This window comes from Capra hircus, chromosome 10 (assembly GCF_001704415.2).
Source record: "Capra hircus breed San Clemente chromosome 10, ASM170441v1, whole genome shotgun sequence".
Lineage (NCBI taxonomy): Eukaryota > Metazoa > Chordata > Mammalia > Artiodactyla > Bovidae > Capra > Capra hircus.
The window spans coordinates 20,643,483-20,657,357 of record NC_030817.1 but is presented as its reverse complement, the minus strand read 5'-3'; the positions used below and the strand labels follow the sequence as shown (position 1 = coordinate 20,657,357).

The window sequence follows — 13,875 nt, the reverse complement described above, 5'->3', positions numbered from 1 at the left end:
GTGTCTCCTGCTTGGCAGGCAGATTCTTTACACTGGGCCACCTGGGAAGCCAAAATAGTGTAGTGGAAAACTGTAAAACCTTTAAATATCTTGTGGTAGAAGGATATTTATTTAATAAGAAAGTGGTCACAATATAGCAAGTTGGCAGTGGGGAGAGACAGCATGCTGCAAGCAATGTACTTATTAGGATCTCCTGTGTAAGATTTGGGGCTTCCCAGGTTACTCTAGCAGTAAAGAACCCACCTGCCAATGAAAGAGACATGGATCAGTGTAAGAGACATGGGTTTGATCCTTGGGTCAGGAAGGTCTCCTGAAGGCAGGCATGGCAACCCACTCCAGTATTCTTGCCTGGAGAATCCCAGGCATAGAGGAGTCTGGCAGGCTACAGTCCACAGGATCACAGTCACACACAACTGAAGTGACCTAGCACACACACACAGTTAAGATTTAGGGGAGAAAAGAAATATGCAAAAATGCCAAAAAAAAAGGAAAAACACACACTGGGTTTAGCTCTATGTTCTTCCATGTATTTTAACGGGAGGAAAGAAGTTAATAACAAAAGCAATACCACTACCTTCACTTTGAGCAAGGCTTTTCATTTTCCATCACCTCATTTTTATACTAATTTTATTTTTAATAGCCCCTATTAAACTGTTATTTCGCCAAATGCCCTTAAGCCAAAACCCTGAAATCCACTTACCTACCTCCAAAAGGACAATCTTTCCACTAAAAGACCATCTTTCACTAACATCTTTGCTAACAATCAAGTGGCTGGTTTTCCCCAGTGTGAGGAGCAGAGACACATAAATCCACTTTTATAGCCAGGACTTCAGTGAGTAGTTTCAAGAAGAGATGTTTAAGTTAATGATGCACTGCAGTAGAGTAGTAGAAACCACTCCTTAAATCAGAAGTCTGAGCCACACGTCCCAGCACCTGGCTAACCCTGCTTTATTGGCTGTATGACGGTAAATATCTAATCAATACCTAAGATAACACTTCTTCCCAATGCATGTTCCCAGATTTCATGGTAAGACGGCCAGCTGTGTCCCCACCATCCGTGTTCTCTCTCTTCCTTGGTAACAGACCCTGATTATTAGCCAGGATCCATGCCAACCCAGAATAAAACCCTCCACCACCCAGTGGCCCTTGTGCTAGCCATGGCTATGGGACTCCACTCTAGCCACTGAATACACACAGATGTGTCGTGCTGGATTTTTAGGAAGCTAATGGGAGACGACTCAGCCACAGGAGCAGCTTCCTCTACGCTTCTGCTTTTCCTGCTCCTTCAGGCCTGTGACTCAGACCAAATAATTGGCATTTCAGAAGTCATCTTGTATCCTAAGGCAACCCTGAGAGGCAGTAGAGATGTGGAGACACTTTAAACACCCCCAGCCTTCTTTTCAAACACAAATGAATTATACCTTGTTTTAGCCACTGTTACTTTGTTTTGCTTTTTTCAAGTTATGTGCATTAAACCAAAACTTACTTCAGATGACACATGAACAACCTAAGATGTTCTATGCTACACATATGTCGTAAATAGCACATGACTTTTTAAAACGGATGATCAAGATATATTAAGCCTTTTAAGAAATCACTTTTTTACTGAACTTTTTGTAACAGATTTTATCACCAGCTACTTTCTTTTTTCCACAAGACAGCCCCCATGTGTACCTTACTCTTTTCTCTAGGGCTTCAAAGTCAACTAACACATGTAATTCACAGAACTCTGCCCTCACATGACTATGAACAAAATGCGACTCTCTGGAGCTCCTAATAAAAACCAAGAGAAACAGGCCAGTATCCCCAAGTCTGCAAAACACAAAGAAGTTACAACTCTCAAACTGGAGGCAAAGAAGTGACGTAACATTTCTAAAATGATTTTCAAGTTGTGTACACACAGCAATGGAATAAGAACAACAGTGTCATCGGGGCTCATACTGGATAAATCCAATCACAGACAAACAGCCACCCACAGACAAATACCAAGGAGTTACCACAACTCGCATGTGAGATTTACAGCAGGCATCAACATCAGCACCAACCAGCAGCCCAGTGGACTATGGACATTTCAGGGCATCAACTGTCTTGCTGGGTGAGGTCCTTTAAAATAGTACCCTATGTATGCCCTGCCACCATACATTGTACCTGAAGGTCCCCCTTGGGAATCCTAAAACCCACATTAAGACAAAGGACCAGGGTTTTGTCTCCAAGGAGACAGAATGACAGTCAGGTCCCCTGCACCTCGTCAGCAAGTTAGCTTTCCCTTCCTAAGAGTCTAGACTTCCAACATAAATAAGAAAATGTAAAACCTTGTATCTGCAGCTTGAAATTATACCCAGATGTAAAACTTCATAGAGGAAATTATTAACTTTTACAATCACCCACCCTAGCCCAAGTTTTTAAATGGGCCCAATTATGTAAGATTAGTGCACAATGCCTAGTTCACCCAGCATGATAAGGATATAAGAATGCATTCTTTTTTTAATTCAGTTTCTATATCACATTTTCTACCAACACATCTGCTTATTCTCACTCCATCATCCAAAGCAATCTCTAGGTAGAAATTTTTTTTTTTTTCTTAAAAAGGAAGTCAGCAGAAGTTTTAACTTATTTTATACATTTAAAGGTTAAAGGGCTTCCCTGGTGGCTCAGATAGTAAAGAATCCATCTGCAATGTTGGAGACCTGGGTTCAATCCCTAGGTTAGGAAGAACCCCTAGAGGAGGGCATGGCAACCCATTTCAGGATTCTTGCCTGGAGAATCCCCATGGACAGAGGAGCCTATAGTCCACAGGGTTGCAAGGAGTTGGACACAACTAAGCACACACACACACATTTAAAGAACTGAACTGTGCAGGAAGGATAAGAATAATCACATAGTAAAGAGATAGAATAATGGCAGAAGGAAAAGAGAAACCAGATTTACTTTAAGGAACTGAAATCCTTCACATGCATTATATCCAAAATATATATCTAATGCTCCATACTCACCAGGAGGAAATTTGCTCTTATTAAAGGGGAAGAGGATGCATGTAGATGAGGTAAGGGTAACAGATGCTATTTTAAAGTAAGTTGGAGAGTATATTTCTGTATATATGGGCCATATATGCTTTTTAAATGTCTGGTAAAATGTGCCAAATGTAATATATACACTTCCAGAAGGAAAACTGGACAAGGCAATGGCACCCCACTCCAGTACTCTTGCCTGGAAAATCCCATGGACGGAGGAGCCTGGTAGGCTGCAGTCCATGAGGTCACTAAGAGTCGGATACGACTGAGCAACCTCACTTTCACTTTTCACTTTCATGCGTTGGAGAAGGAAATGGCCACCCAGTCCAGTGTTCTTGCCTGGAGAATCCCAGGGACAGGGGAGCCTGGTGGGCTGCCGTCTATGGGGTCGCACAGAGTCGGACACGACTGAAGTGACTTAGCAGCAGCAGAAGGAAAACATTATGGGTGATCCTTCTTTCTGTTTATCTACACTTCCTAATTTTACAAAAGCACTTACTACTTATGTTATTTAAAACGTATTTTTTAAAGTTAACAGATTCACAATAGCATCAACACAAAAATAAGCCACATGTGGAACAACCAGGAGGAAAACAAGGTCTAAAGGATTTCTGGGCTCAAAGCTGAAGGACACAGAGCGTGAAATTCCTGGAACCCCAAACTCCTAACGCCCTCCTCTCTGGACAGGATGCCCAAAGTGACTTCAGGCATATACCACTTAGCAAATTGTATCCTCTCTACCATGCAGTTTAGGTCAGGGAAAGTCCAAATTACCACACAAAAGAAGCATACTCCCAAGGCCTGCTGATTCAGCCAAGGAAAGAGACTGAAGTTTATACCAACCCACCATTTAATTATGTCTAACACTTGCTTTACAATCCAGTTTATGGGTTCTAGATGTTTAATAAACAGTTACTTCTCAGTTCCCTGCTATTAAACACTATGTAGTTATGACAATTAATTAATACCACCTTGAGGCTATCAGGAGAGCTGTAGGTCTACCAGTGAGGTCGTGTTCCCCAAGCTGACACCGTCACCTGAACGGGCTTCATGGCTTAAACAACACGTGTCCTCTCTCGGAACTCAGGTTGGATAGTTCAGACAGAAATGCAAACAGATGGTATTGGTTTGCTTTATCTATTGTTTCACTGAAGAGGAAACCTGCTTTTGTGTTCAGAAGCACCCACCCTTTCCTCAAAATGGAAAAATGAATCTATGTTTTGTTTGAACAGTACATCACAGAGTTACACACTGCCAACCATGCCTGCTAATTGGGTTTTTTCTTTTTTTGGTACTTTTCTTCTTTTCTTTTTTTGGTAATTTTTTTTTCCTTTTTCTTTCTCTTTTTGGCTGAGGTTAAAGTGTCTGCCTCCAATGTGGGAGACCTGGGTTTGATCCCTGGGTCGGGAAGATGCCCTGGAGAAGGAAATGGCAACCCACTCCAGTATTCTTGCCTGGAGAATCCCATGGATGGAGGAGCTTAGTGGGCTACAGTCCACGGGTCGCAAAGAGTTGGACACGACTGAGCGACTTCACTTTCACTTTTCATGCGGCATGCAGGATCTTAGTTCCCCAACTATGCCCTCTACAGTGGAAGCACGGAGCCCTAACCACTGAACCACCAGAGAATTCCCAAAGGATGGACTGGCTTTAAGCAGGGCATTTCACTGCCCACTAAGATTCCTGAGACATTCACTTCAACCCAAGCTACGGACCGGGTCTGAAAGTGATCTCAAGCCCTCCAGCCCCACCTCTCTGTACTCACTGTTGCTGGATTTAAGGTCACGGTGGATGATGGGGACAATCGCCTCATCATGTAAGTAGTTCATCCCTCTGGCAATCTGCACGGCCCAGTTCACCAGGATGTCTGGGGGAATCCTTTTCCCAGATAACACTCTATTCAAAGGCCCTCCACGAGCAAACTCCATGACCAAGCAGAGGTTGGGTTCCTTCAGACACACCCCCCGAAGGGCAATGATGTTGGGGTGCTTCAGCATGGCAAAGAGCTTGGCCTCCTGGCGGACGTTCTCTATGGTCTGGCTGATGTCCTCGTCGGGATCATGGCGAGCTGCTTTTACAGCGACCTCATCCCCTATCCAGAAAGCACGATAGACCTTCCCAAAGCCCCCAATGCCGATAATCTCTTCCAAGGTCAGCTCCGCAAAGTCAATCTCTAACACTGAGAAAGAAAAGGAAAAAAGGAGCAAGTCAAAACCATTTGAAAAACACCATTTAATCACCCATTTGCCTAGCTGGGTAAACACAACAAGCTGTCTGTCCACTTGGCTTTTCAGTCTCCCCACAATAAACTCCCCAAGGACTGGAAAAGTGGGTAACATTTTTTTCTGTGGCCAGCGCGTTATCTTTAGTGACCGGAGCATTGTAGGTATTCAATAAGTATTCACGAAATAACTTCTACTTGGAACTTCATGAAGAATACTGTACTGAGAGCAACCATTTTAACTAAAAGAAAAACTGGGGGAGACCAATCATTGTGTGGCTTATTCACATTTTACAGTGTATATGCTAGGTAGCAAGAAGTATATAATACAGTGCCAAGGCAGACAGACAACAACCAAACTAGTATAGAAGAGCTTTGGTGGTGGTATGGTCCAAAGATGAGGGAAATCACTCCCTCCCACCATAGGACAGGGATTAAGAGAGTGGGTGGGAAAAGGATTCTCAAGGAAGGAAGCATCTGAAATGGGCCCAAAGAATGAGAGGAAGGGATACCATCAGAAAATGAAGACCAAGGTGGAGGAGACAGTCACGGCAGATGGAAGGTCATGAGCCAGAACATAGGGCACGAAGCACTTATTCACAGTAGACATGACATGGAGACAAACTAGATGTCCATCGACAGATGAGTGGATAAAGATGTGATGCACACACACAATTGAATGTTACTCGGCCATAAGAAAGAATGAAATCATGCCATTTGCAACAACCTGGGTGGACCTGGAGATTATCATAGGAAGGGAAGAAGTCAGACAGGAAAAGACAAATACCGCATGACAGCAAGTGCACATGGAATCTAAATTATGACGCAAATGAACTCATCTACGAAACAGAAACAGACTCAGAGACAGAGCAGACTTGGGGTTGCCAAGAGGGGGAATGAATTGAAGAGGGATGGAGTGGGAGGCTGGGGTTAGCAGATGCAAACTAGTACATATAGAATGGATAAACGACAAGGTCCTGCTGCTCCTACAAGGGAACTGCATTCAGCATCTCGTGATAAACCATAATGGAAAAGAATTAAGGAAGAAAGTAAGTATATGTGTAACTGGATCACTTTGCTATACCGCAGAAATTAACACAACATTGTAAATAACTCTGCTTCAATAAAGAGAAAAGGGGGGGAAAAAAGAACATGGGCATGAAGGCATATAGTCTATCAGGAATTTCAGGGAGTCCAGGGCAGCTGGATTATATATGCATTAGGGTAGATGAGGCTCAAAGTCTTGCTGGGGTCAGACTTGTGACTTAGAAAGGAAACCAACTCTGGCAGCTATGTGGAACGTAATAGCAAAAGGGACCACTAAGGAGAACACTGCAGTAATCCAGGTACACAAGCACAGAGTCAAATCTCAGGAGCCATGAAGACTGAGATCAGGAAAAAAAATCAGGAGACCTTCAAAACTTGGTTTTATCAGGACCTGGTGATTAAAGTGTGCAAGAAAGAGGAGTCTCCAAGGCAACATCTTACCCTCACCACAGTTCCAGCCCTGAGGTTCCCAGTGACACCCCCACCCTCTCATTTCCCATCCCAAATCCAGAGTTTGAATCTACCATACTTGACTGTATCTTTAGCTATTTGGAAAGACTCCCACGGGTAGGGAATAATAACCAGCAGTGATTATGAATCTTGAGTTAGATATGGTGTTGCTGTACAAGTGAAGTGCTATTTCAAGTTTCTCTCATGAAAACCCTATTCTCTGTCTTCTCAGTCTCTTTCCTTGTCTTCACCCAGCTGACCCAGCTGGTCTCAGGTCTCAGCTTAACTATAATCTCCTAGAGAAACTTTTCCTAACCCCTCTACTAAACGAGGCCAGGCCCCCATCAAGCACTCCCATGGCAGTCTCTATTGGCAAGACTCAACAATGTTATAGTTGCTTATTCAATGCCTATTGTCCTACTAGACTGCAAGATGCATGAGGGCTGATCCTCTCTGCCTGGTAAAACCACCACTGTCCTGTACGTGCTGAACATTCAGCTGGTGACCAATAGAGGGTAAAGCAAAATGGGGAGAATCTACTTCAGTATGAAAGAAATCAAACTCAGATCTGTGGACCTCCTGAAACAAACACAGAGAATAGTCACACTGCTACAAAAGCAAAACCTGAACATAAAGATCACGTATTTCTGAACTCTTGGCAAGAGCGAAAGAGGAGATGCCCACTGCAGACTGTTCTTTTCTATTCTCACCCAGCCCCACGATGTCTCCATTCTCCATTCAGATGCTGGTGGTGCTCAGAACTAGGTTCCTGCTCAGTTATAGCACTTCCATCCTATCTAGGGCTAATATTCATTTATATTTTGTAATTCACCTGGCAGTCTGCACAAAGAAAACTCTTAGGAAGTTAGTTGGACTGCCTTTAAGTATACAAAATATGTCGCCCATTTGCACCCTCAAAGTTCCAATTGTTTAGGATTATCACCTCAGTAACCAACACAGCATTGTAAAGCAATTTTCCTCTAATTAAAAAATAAATTTAAAAGTTTTATGAGAACAAAAGTAAATAAATGATAGCAACAACAAAAGCTCATCACCTTATCTAGCACCCTTCTTGAAAAATAAATGGTGTGTCCTGCAGACTAACAATCTACATCCATTCTACAATCCTCCAGTATACCTTTCAGTACTACAGAAGCTGGAAAGTTTAAAAACTATATTTCCCAGACTTCTTGACAGAGTGCTGGTTCAGCCAATGAGATGCATAAGATTCACAAGGCAGAAGTGATATGGAGACCATCTCCTTGCTGATTCTCCTGGTAAGCATGGCTGTGGAGAAGTGGGTTTTCTATAATATCATGTCAGTGTCCAATTATTAGGGTTCCCAAGTGGCGCTAGTGGTAAAGAATCTTTCTGCCAATGCAGGAGATTAAGAGATGTGGGTTCAATCCCTAGGCCAGGAAGATCCCCTGGAGAAGGAAAAGGCACCCTATTCCAGTATTCTTGCCAGGAGAATCCCATGGACAGAGGAGCCTGGTGGGTTATAGTTCATGGGAGTAGCTTACCAGTTTTGCAGATGTGGAAGGAATGTTGCAAGGCCAAGTAGTCACCTAATCTCCAGACAGCAACTACAACAGGGTATTGGAGAAGTCAACTTTAATGATAACTCCTGATTCTGTACCTTCTCAGAGAAGCAGCAGCTTGTCTGGTAGGCCAGGTCTGCAATGGACTAGGAGTTGGTCCCATAATTCTAGCTGAGAGCCCCTTCTCCCTGCCCTTCCAACAAATCTACAAGCACCCAATTTCTTCTACTAAATTGTTTTCTGTTTAAAGTAGCTTGAGTGTTTTTAGGTCCTAAAATGAATCCTGACTGATTACTAATTCTTATCTTTTCTATTACATGAATAAGAAAAAATACGCCTACCTCAAAAAGAGATTAGAACCTTCCTGGAGAAAAATGTAAGTTATGTTAGGAATCCCTTGGTCATGGAGGGAGCACTCATATTTTTTCCTACCAGATTTTTTTTCATGGATGAAAAGGTAGGTGCCTATTTAATAAATGCACATTTACATATCTTATTCCTCAGATATCTGAATTCTCCTTAAGGAAATTAAGTGCTATATTTTCTTGTGTATCCACCCTCTTCTTTCCTCTGGTCTGAAGCATAGTTGTTAACACACAGGAGGTGTTAAATATTTATTTAAACACTTATCATCGTTGTTTAGTCACTAAGTCATGTCCAACTCTTTGCAACCCCATGGACTGTAGCCCACCAAGTTCCTCTGTCCAGGGGATTTCCCAGGCAAGAATACTGGAGTGGGTTGCCATTTCCTTCTCCAGGGGATCGTCCCAACCCAGGGAATGAACCCATGTCTGCTGCATTAGCAGGCAGATTCTTCACCACTAAGACACCAGGGAAGCCCCTTATTTAAACATACGAGGACTTAAAAGATGTGATTCTGAACGAAGGTGCTGAAAGGACAGCTCCTCTGATGGCATTCCACAGAAGACAGAAAACCTCTGTGGGGAAGGCAAAGCCATGACCTCTCTCTCTCTCTCTCTCTCTCTGCGTAGAACATAAACTCTCATGTTCTTGCTATTTAGTCAAGGAAATATTTTGACCAGCCTTCAAGAAAAGCACAGAAGAGTACTTACAAGCAGACAGAAGACAGAATAGTGGGGGATGTGGGGAGGGTCCTCTCCTTTCTCTTCCCTGTTAGGAAGTCCTTGTGGATAGAAACTAGACTATCACTGCAGCTGAGAGCATGTGGGACTCCTTCCCTTCCCTGCTCCAGTCAAGACCTGGTTTTAAGTAAGAATCAGGTCAAGTCTCATGCAGCACATATTTCGGTTTCTGCGGAAGAATATTTCCAGGAATATCAGGAAAAAATCCTTATTTCTTTCAGTCTTGGAGTCAAGACATTATTCCCTCTCAAATGTATCCTTAGAAACTATAGACATATAGGCACATTCTGATGAGTTTGGGATAAGTGAATAGTACACACATCACTCATTTAAAAATCTTAAGTACATCTGAAAATACACCCTTATACTTCTAGTGAGTGCAAGAAAAAGAAATGTAAATCAAACATATCCTTAATTTAAGCCCTGCTTGAAAACAAAAACAGCTCTCCTGAAAAAAAACTTTTTCTCAATACCTACGGTTATAGATCTCCAAAGATGATATAACTGTACATTTTCCATCTTTCACTAAAATAAAGAAGATGAGTATGCTCTTGGGTTATTTATATTTGTCAGCCCCACGGACAGCTAAACTCTAATACCTACATTGGAGATGATAAAAGCACTCTATGAGTGTTGGATGATTTATAATATCCTTCCTATATGTTTTCCTTGTCACAAGATTTAGCAATTTCCTCCTCTTCTGTTTTGATTAAAGACTGCAACAAAAGTTTTACTCTGAAAAGCAGTATTTGAAACTGAAACTGAACATTATTCATGCAACCCACTCCAGTATTCTTGCCTGGAGAATTTCATGGATAAAGAGGAGCCTGGCTGACTAGAGTCCATGCAGCCGAAAAGAGCCAGACACGACAGAATAACTAACACTTTTGTGTCTTTTATTCACAATCTAACAGCAAAATTCATGCCCCAAAGAGGAAGTTCAAAAAACCAACTGGAGAAAAGTTGTCAAAGGCTCGATTTCATTCAGAGTCTTTGGAGACAAGGTCGTCAATCACCTTTATTTTCTGAGTGACAGTAACTGAACCGATGGACACAGCTTACAGACCAGAAACACTTGATCAGATCAGCAACTTCCTTTTGCAAAGCACTGCACTGAATTTATATATTTTCCTTCATGCGTGACTTTTAAGTACCTCCTCACTTTCTCATTTCTTTAACCCCTGGTATTTAACACAGTATCTCTCTTTCGCTAGGCACTCTAATTGGTTTTTGATTAGAACTAAATTTTCTGAATTATCAAGAATTAAGCCCAGTCAAGATCAGAACTCCCAGTGTGGCTAAATAACAAGACCTTCAAAGGGAATGTTGTTCAAATCAATTATTTCAGTAAGTATAAGATGCTTCCTAATTTCTCATCATCTGAGTTTTAGATATAGGAATCTATTCTATCCAAGGTAACTTTTGTTATCGCAAAGGTGAAGTCCTGGGCACCCAACGGAGAAGGCGCTTCTAACGTGGTGCAGTGAGTGTGGACCTATCTGGCTTTCTGTGCATGGGGTTCTTCCAGCCTCGGTCAGGTTCACTCCTGACTGCTCTGACAGCAGGAGCACAAGCTACTAAAGAAACTCAGTTCCTGCTCACGAACCTCACAGAGCTCTTCTACTCTGACACCAGATGTCTCTAAAAACCAAACATCACCCACAAAGAACCTCAAAATATGACATGTTTAGACTACACTACTCTCTAACATGCCAGGCCAACATCTCTTCCAGTATGCGACCAAGTTCATCTTCAGCACTATTTGGGACATTATATGCTAGGACCTTTACCCTTCACTTTTCCAGCACTAGTGCCAAAAATATGCAACAACTGGAAACAATTTAACTTGTCACCTCCTGGTATTATAAAGATCAACTAGCAGAAGCAGGAAGCTTTTAATTGAATAAAACAGAGAAAACAAAGGAAGCTAAATACTTGAATGTCAATTTGACAGTCAAAACAAGGAAAGAGGCTATGATTTTTTTTACTAATGGCTGTTATTTAATAAACAGGTTAAGATATAATACAATTGTTTGGGTGAAAATAAGTCATAGGATCAGAGAAATAACTGTTACCACTGAAAGTTTTAAACTATTTAAAGTTATCCCTTGGTAATGATTTCTTAAATCAGCTAAGGGGCAAAGTACATAAAACACAGAATAAAGATACATGTGTACTAACAATACATTTTTAACAGGAAAGAAATTATGGAAACCCTCAAATACAAAATAGTGTAAACTGTACCGGGAGATATTTACATCTTTCTTCTAAAACCACCTAGCATCACGGATTATAGAATTCTAATGGCAAGTTAACTCCTTTGAAAAAACAAAGAAAAATTCATTACAGGGTGTGTTACAGGGGGCTCCTGGGAAATTGGTGAAAACCAGGACACTGCAAGAAAGGCCCTGGGAGGGACCCCTGGGTATCATTCCCCTGAGATTTGGCAAATACCAAATATAGGCAAGGATCTAGGGTGAGAAGAAAGAAGAAATATATTGTCTAGGTGTCAATGGGCTGGGATTTAACCACTATACCCTGTGCTCCTGATCTCTCTGGGGGGAATGACATACTTTACCCTTTCTATCATTTCTCCACTCATCACCTCCCCTCCACCCACTCTCTCTCTCTCTCACACACACACACCCTTCTTCGCACATTATTCAGTGAGACTCCTAAAGGTACCACTTTTGAGATACAAGATTAGGATCGAAGAAATCAACACGGTATTTCAAAGGTGTCTCAGAGGTTTCCAAGACTTGTGAACCAGCTCGGCCCTGAGGGAGACACCACCATCTCCTTTAAAGCAAAAGTAAGGGGCGAGGACAGGCGATAAAAGAGGTAGGGAAGGTCCCCGATTTGAGGACTAAGGTTATTACAGAAACCACCAGCTTGCCTAAAATCCTGCCAGATTTGCGGGGCGGGGTGGGGGCGGGGTGGTGTTGGGGCTTCAGGATGTGGAATCGAGCTGCTGCTGAGGTGGTCAGGTGAAGGTGAAGAAGCCCAAGCGCCCGAGGTTCCAGGCGAGGCCTGCCTGCGGCGTGTCTATCTTACCCGCTGCACCCACCAAAGCCCGTGCAGCCTGAGCGCGCGCGCGCGCACACACACACACCCAGGTCAATCATTGCCCACCCCAACCTAACCCTCAGGGAGGTCTCCTCTCCCTCCGCAATCATCCCCAGGCCTCCATCATTCCCCGCCCCACTCCAACGCCGGGCTCCCGGGCCCGCCTTCGCCTTACACTGAATGGGCGGGTAGCAACTGGGGTCCTCGCCGCAGGGCTGGCAGCGGCTGGAGAAAGCGCTGCGCGGGGTCACGTAGTTGCTCGGGAAGATGCCCACTCGCTGGTTCAGCTGCCCGGTCCACCAACCCTCGTCGCCGGACACCTGCGAGTCCTTGGACAGCACCTCCACCACGTCGCCCAGCCGCAGGGTCAGCTCGTCCTCGCCCGCCGCCTCGTACTCGAACACTGCCGTCCAGTAGGGCAGCGGCGCGCCGCAGCCCAGCTCCCGGGGGGCCGCCACCGCCTCCTCCTCCTCTTCTTCCTCCTCCTCGGCCCCAGCCCCGGCTCCATCCTCCCCCGGCGGGGCGGCAGCAGCGGCGCTCGCCAGGCAGCCGAGAAGCGCTCTGGAGGGCTCCATGGAGCGGCCGATCCATAGGGTGCGGGGCTGCCGCCGCCCGCAGGAGCCGCCGCCGCCTATTGTTCATGCGGCTCCGCAGAGCTGGGGGGACACCCCTCCCCCGACGGCGGCCTCAGGTAGGGCCGGGGTTGGCGGGGCGGGGAGCGCCGGATCGTTCGGGGCTGGGGCCGGCCGGGCGCGGCGACAAGTGCGCGGAGCTGGAGTGCTCACCGCAGCATCGGGGCGAGGCGGGCCGGAGCCCTAGCCTTCGCGATCGCCCCCCTGGGGCGGCCTGGCTACCTCCACCGCGGGTAACCTGCTCGCGCAGCCGGTGCCAGCAGCCGCCCGCCGCTGCCGCCACCGCCGCCCGCCGGCCGCTGCTCCCCGCTTCGCGCTGCGCCCCGCCCCCTGCGCCGCCCTCACGCCCTGGACCACCTGACGCGGACCTGGCTCCACCCCAGCCCTGCGGACCCGAGGGGGCGGGACCTATCTGCTCCCGGGCCCGCCCCCGGGCTATCCGGCCTTCCCATTGGCCGCCACCGACCCCCGCCAGCCATCCACCCCGCCCCTCTCCACCCATCCTGCTCCTACGTCACGGGTCCCCCCTGTCCCTGGCCCCCGCCCTGTGCGGGCTCGCTCATTCTCAAACCCCAGGTTGACCCATTTCTCTCTCCCATTGGCCCGCCGCAGCTCCAACCATTGGTCTGAGCTACCTGTCCGTTTCCTGGGAGTGTTCAAGGAAGAGGCTGCGGCTTCATTGGGCGCCTGAGGAAGGATGGGTGGTTCCGCAAAGGTAGAACCGAGTCTTCCTCATTCAGACCAAAACGGCTGAAGGAGACCGTTCCCTTTGTTTGCTGCGAAGGGGTAGGGACTCCCATTGGG

At 45.4% G+C, this 13,875-nt stretch overlaps 1 protein-coding gene across 4 annotated transcripts in view; it reads right to left on the bottom strand.

The window, feature by feature from the left end:
* Positions 1-13,362, bottom strand: part of MAP3K9 (mitogen-activated protein kinase kinase kinase 9) — an 85,875-nt gene extending 72,513 nt beyond the window's left edge. For all 4 annotated transcript variants that reach the window (XM_018054016.1, XM_018054018.1, XM_018054017.1 and 1 more), the window contains exons 1-2: positions 12,615-13,362; positions 4,777-5,190 (exon numbers count right to left, since the gene is read on the bottom strand). In XM_018054016.1, coding sequence (XP_017909505.1) covers positions 4,777-5,190; positions 12,615-13,014 — 814 coding nt within the window. In that variant the 5' untranslated portion in view covers positions 13,015-13,362. The remainder of the gene's footprint in view (positions 1-4,776; positions 5,191-12,614) is intronic.